This window comes from Mesocricetus auratus, unplaced genomic scaffold, assembly GCF_017639785.1.
Source record: "Mesocricetus auratus isolate SY011 unplaced genomic scaffold, BCM_Maur_2.0 Super-Scaffold_100014, whole genome shotgun sequence".
Taxonomy (NCBI): domain Eukaryota; kingdom Metazoa; phylum Chordata; class Mammalia; order Rodentia; family Cricetidae; genus Mesocricetus; species Mesocricetus auratus.
The window spans coordinates 3,235,759-3,241,835 of record NW_024429197.1 but is presented as its reverse complement, the minus strand read 5'-3'; the positions used below and the strand labels follow the sequence as shown (position 1 = coordinate 3,241,835).

Sequence of the window (6,077 nt, the reverse complement as noted above, 5' to 3'; positions counted from 1 at the left end):
GGAAGGAGGTGGAATGGGAGGGAAAAGAAAGGAGGGGAGGAAAGGGAAGAGAGGGGAAGAGGAAAGAAGTGGGAAAGAGGAAAGGAAGGAAAAGCACAGGAAGGAAGGGGAGGGAAAAGAGAAGAGAGAGGCGTTCATCTCTTCAGGAACATGCCCCCCCCCCATACACACACACACCAGAATGAGGTCACACTTGCTGGTCCTTCTCTTTGCAGACATACCCTGACCCAGCAGATGCCCACTGATTTTCTTAATGATGACAGCGTCTACCAGGGACACGCCCTCTCCCATCTGTGCAGATGAACACACTGAATAATTCTCTTTCACCTTGAGTCTGGTGAAGGGTGAAGTATGCAGACAGACCTGGGTCCCTCAGCCATCCCAGGGCGAAAGCCCAGGCTGGGAGACAGACAGCACAGTGCTGGCCCCTTGCTCCCCTGTTACTGACTGGGTGACCTTGGTAAAGTCACTTAATTCCCCTGAACCTCAGTTTCCTCCTCTGCAAAACGGGACTAATTTTATGTCTCAAAGGGAGTATAAGACGCAGTGAACTGTGAGAGAAAACGCACACAACCCGAGTACTCACAGCCCCTTCCTCCAGTGGGCAGAAGATCACCTCCCAGGAACTGTAAGCATCATTATGATGGGCGTTGCCCTGCTTGGTCAAGTCCACAGCCCCACTGCAAAGCCTCGCCCCATCATGCCACACACAGTGTGCATGGGTCCAGTGTACAGATGAGTGTTCATCGGGCTGGGTAGCAGCAGAGGGACAGAGAGAAAAGCCAGAATGCTGACCGTCCAGGTCAAAGACTCCTGGGACTCTTAGAGCCAGTTAGCAGAAACACTGGCCTCCCGCCTCCTCTTGACCGACCTCTGCCATTAAAGTCCTGGATGGTTACAAACCAGAGCATTTCCTTAAACCCCACTACCTCCTCCCCTCTCTGCTGAGGCTTGCTGGAGATGGATGAGACTCAACGGTATGTGCCAGCACACCATGCCCACTAGAAATCTCTGCTGCCAGAGGGAACAGTGGAAAGAGGGTCAAGAGGGAGCTAGAAGGAGCGATGCTTTTGTCTGTGATTGATCTTGAAGAACGGAGCCTCAGTTTCCTAATCTGTAAATATAGGCTCGTGAACCCATCTTGAGGCAGGAATGAGGACAGACCACTACAATGGAAGCTATGGAGGAGAAAAGTCAAAATCAAACCACCACCGGATTCCAGCCAGGGTATCAGGACAGGAGTGGTCTTGGAGTGTCTTAAAAAATACTGTGAACCAAGGCTATTGCAGGTCCAGGCGCTGGCCTAGACCACACTATGTTAGCATAGAAGCATAGCACGCTGCTCAAGGCACTGGAATTTTAGAGGGAGAGGTAAAAGCCCACAAAGTTCAGTGACCCTGAAAGCTGGAGTCACTCTGAGCCTACCCGAAACCCTCACTCACAGCAATTCAGTAGTTTGACCTCCCAGGAACATGTTCTTGGGTGTGGGGAGGTGCTGTTTAGGAAGGGTGGGATCATGGGGGCGTGGATAGTGCATGGGGTCAGAGAAGTCAGTCTTGGCTAGGTCCCATTCAGTCCCCAGCAGAGGGTGGAGACACGCAGAAGAGTGTGGTGTCCCCACGCAGCAGAGGGGTGGGGGCCACAGAAAGAGGACCGTCTACGAAATTCGTGTACCTGCTCACAGAGCCACAGGCCCCACGGTCATGAGCATCGTGGAGCCCGCCCTCAGACCATACCTGATAACACTCGGATGCAGAACTGGAGCTTGCAGGACCGCCCAACCCCCAGCCCCACGGACTCCAGCAGGCCAGGTCTCTGGACCTTTTTAGCTCTGATTAGGTCTACCCAGAGCCCACTGCTTGCAGCGGAGAATGTTCCAGGGCTGAACCAGGCAAATCCAAGGCGCCCCATCTCTCTCTCTCTCTCTCTCTCTCTCTCTCTCTCTCTCTCTCTCTCTCTCTCTCTCTCTCTCTCTCTCTCTCTCTCTCTCTCTCTCTCTCCCTCCCTCCCTCCTCAACCTGAGGCACTTTCTTTAGGACCAGGACACAGTATGTCCTTTCCTTTTGTCCAGTTCAGGGTGCTTCAGGGAGTCCCTAGGCAGTGACGGAGCTCAGAGAAAGGAGGCCTTCTTGGGAGAGTCTGGTGGTAGGGAGCAGGGCACTGGAGTGCTGCGAAGGGTACAGAGACACTTCTCCAACTCAGCCCTTTTGCTCTGCCACCACACCGGTCCTATCCCTCTCGCAACAGTGACTGCGTCCCCTCGGGGACGGCCAGTGTGTTTCTCGGTGCGCTGCCTGGAATCTACCCTCCCATCTCTGCCCAGGCATCCCCTGGCAGGTGGCTCCGCAAAGCTATGCCAGGTGCACGGATCGTGGGCGTCGCAGCCGCCTGCAGGAAAGGCGCCCTCCTCCGGCACAGGCGCTGGCCACGCCTGGCCAGGACCCTCCTCGCGCTCCAGCCTCGCATGATGGCCTAGCCTGGAAAGGGAAAGTGGATCTTTCCCGGAGGAATTCAAGGAGTCTCTGTCGCCTCGGGATCCCTGCGCCCAGCACAAAGTTTCAAGTCCGAGACATCTGGGACTGCGGAGCTGAAAGGCGACGTGTACCCCCACCCGCGAGTCCCGGTTCCATGCGTTCACCCCGGTGCCAGGAGCCAGCGCTTCCCGCAGCCCGCAGAGGCTCGCGAGCCGAGCTGAGGTTTTAGTGCGCCGAGATAGCTCTCCGAAGCTAACCCAGAGACCGGGGCTCGCAGTTCTGTCTCCAGCTCACAGGGTGGGGTCCTGACGCAATCGGGGTTCCCTACATGGCTCTTCTCATCCCCTTCCCTGCCTCTTTTCATCATGCGGCGGCGCATCTCAGGTTGAGGGAAAGGGGTGCTTCCCGTCCGGCCCCCAGCCCCCAGTCCCGCTGCCTGCAACGTCCAGGTGAGGGCTCCAATGCATTTCCAAAAAGCCAGCGCCTTCAAGGTGGCGCTGGGACCCGGACCCTCCCATGTACCATCTTTCCATCTAGAGGCATCCCAAAGGGGGAGCCCTCGCTCCCAAAGTTATAGCGGGGGATTTGATACCACTGCGGAAAGTATTCGCTCCCATAGAGGATAGAAGGTAGAAATTACCTGCCTGAGATGCCTTGATGTCACACCAGCCCCTCCCCCATTGCCTACAGGACCACCTTCAAAACTCAGTAGACTAAGCTCTCTTCAAAGACTGAGGGGGTTGAAGAGTGTAGGTTATTTTAGGGGCATGTCCCTCGAAGGACAATCTCAGAACTCATATAGGTTCCTCTCAGTATGGGGGACAAGGACTGACCCTCCACCATGGCCTAAATGGGACAGAGGCCAAGGCCCCATTGGAGACAATGGCTACTTTTTAGACCCTCCCACCTCCGGGGGAGGGAAAGCCCTACTCTAATTTCAACTCGGTGGTTGTGACTTGACTTTGGAGAAGAGCCTTCCTCTTAGGTGGTCTGGAATTCCCTCCCTTGACTCTTTGCTGGCCCTGCCTCTGCTCTGGTGGGCAGGCATCTGCCCCTGTCCCCTGCTGGAAAGGTCCTCAGGTTTGGCTTCCTCATCATTTAATACCCACCAGAGGGCAGTGCTGGGCAGGATGCCCCTCCTCCCAGGCAGCCCCAACCCGCACACGAGAACTACTCAGTACTGCTGGCTCTGGGCAACCCTTAGAGCTTCAGTTGCCTTCCATTTGGTTCAGACTAGGCCAGGGCCAAGTCCATGCAGGACACACAGACAGACACAACCATACTGCTGGAACCCCTCCAGTCCCAGATGTGACCCTAGCTCCCTGAACACAGAACCCTAAGCTTCCTCATGTTGCTCCTGCTCCCAGACCACAAGCTCATAGAACCTGAAGCCCTGTACTTCCGCGTGTAGGTAGGCACACTCCTGCCCCCAAATCACAGAAATACAGTCACCAGCTTTTACACAGCCCTCCAGGGGCCAGCAAGCACAGCAGGGATACACGTGAAACGCCACACCTCACAATCCTCCCCTTAACAGGCTCACACATGCGGCGACACTCACTCACACACTTTATACCCTCATGAAAGAGTTCACACCCCCAAACACTCACTTTCTCTCCCACACCTCCGTGTAACTGATTTAGACTCTCCGACATCACTCACAAACACAGACCCACACACCATTACACAGCCAAATCTAAATGCACTCCCGTGCCCTCTCCACACACAGCTGATTCTCTCGGACACTCACATACAGATGCATCAAAGACACACACACACACACACACACACACACACACACACACACACACACACACTGAAACAGACCCACGAAGGCTTTCTCCAAAGACCTATCTTCTCTTGTCAAGCTTCGTTGCACAGAAGCCCCACTCCAGGACTGTGCCTGCAGCCCGAGACTCGCAGAGCCACCCGGGCCCTCGCCCTTCTCGGTCCCCGCGCGCATCCCCTGGCCCCGGGCTCCCGCGGGCGCCCGCACACTCACCGCGTGCCAGGTCCAGGATCGCGGCTAGCAGCAGGCAAGCTACGCGGCGGAGGCTTGGAGCAGCTCGCATGGTGCCCAAGAGCTGGCGGCGCTGGCCGGGGAGGCAGTGGCGGCGATCGTGGTGGCGGCTGTGGGTCCCCTCGCCATGGGCTCAGACGCGCTTGTGACCCGGGCCGCCGGCCGTGGCGGAGACGAGCAGCGCGGGGCGCCACGGAGACGGCCCCATGTTACCGCGGCCGGGCCGCCAGGCTGCCCCGGTCTGCTCTAGGCTGTATCGGGTTGCTCAGGGTTGTTACGGGCTGCACCACCGGGTTGCTCTGGGCTGCACTAGGATGCTCCGGGCTGCACCAGATGTGCTGACTGCACCGGCTGCACCGGGCTGCCCTGCGATGCACGGTCTGCTCTGGGCTGCGCTGGACCTGGCTGGGGCGCGCAGCTGCTGCCAGCTGGTCGGTTGAGCGCGGCGCCCACGGTGGCCGGAGTCAGATCCGTGGCTGCAGTGGCGGAGTTTGGAGCCGAAGCTCTGCCCGCGCCGCCGCCGCGCTCTGCCCTGCGCTCGCTCTTCTCGCGCCCCCTCCTCTCCCTCCTTCCCTGCCGCCCCGCCCCCAGCCCCCGCCCCCCGTGCCTCTCTCGCCGCTGTATTCTACAGACTTTTCTTTAATCCGTTCTGGGCTGTTCGGCTCTCGTCCGCTAAGCCGATTTATTGCAGAAAGGAGAACTCGCCCCCTCCCGCTCTGCTCCTACCCCCTACCCCACCCCCCATCACATTACAACCGCTTGCTTGTGAGCCGCATCCACCTATACACACACACCAAGCTTTGCTCCACCCGAACCCCCCCTCCACCTGGCGGTGTCTCTGCATACCCCCTTTCCTCAGCATGATGGACACAAGTACCCTCCCTCTAGAAGACAGATGCTTTCCCCCGGAGGAATGGGGGTCTGTGGGTCCTCGGGGCTGGCTTTGACACCATGGATGTCCTCCTCAGGGGCTCAGGGGCTTCAGTATTGCACAAATAAGAGATCCACCCCCGCGCCCCGCGCAGCTGCATTCTGCATCCAGGCAGGACCGGGCACGAGAGGCACGACTGTTTTCTTTGGTCAGAGACTAAGCTGTCACCTTTTAATCAGGCCTGACACCCCAGCTCCTCCACTTGAGAAGCGGGAGGGGGGGTGTTGAAACTTGTGTCAGGTCTTTGCTCTGGTAGCCACCCACAGATCACACACACACACACCTCTGAGCCTGGGCCCAACATGGCCTTGGGATCTCCTGCCACGCAAAGAGGAAACAGGTGCTCCTAGTTCTTAGGGTGGGGGAGGGAAGTGGGGAGTGAAGTCACACAAGGGATCGGGAGTTAGACTGAAAAGGTCTAGAATGGACAGCAGAACCAGGGGGTGAAACTGGGCCCGGAAACCAGGCGCTCTCCTGGGAAGTCTCGGCTCCCCTAGCTTTGCTAGGCTGCTGCATCCATTTGTGGATCAGTTTACTGAGATGGGCAATGGGTACACTGCCAGTTCCACTGGCTGTGGTCCTTGGGAGAAAGGTGGGTAATGGTTTGGCAGGTGCTGGGAGAGACTGGTGCCAGGATCCCCCACGGAGGAAC

The 6,077-nt window shown here is 57.8% G+C and overlaps 1 protein-coding gene across 1 annotated transcript in view; it reads right to left on the bottom strand.

The window, feature by feature from the left end:
* Window positions 1-5,038, bottom strand: part of Igsf21 (immunoglobin superfamily member 21) — a 214,609-nt gene extending 209,571 nt beyond the window's left edge. The window contains exon 1 of the mRNA XM_040757538.1: window positions 4,477-5,038. Within this exon, the coding sequence (XP_040613472.1) occupies window positions 4,477-4,546 (70 nt within the window). The 5' untranslated portion in view covers window positions 4,547-5,038. The remainder of the gene's footprint in view (window positions 1-4,476) is intronic.
* Window positions 5,039-6,077: the final 1,039 nt, after the last annotated feature.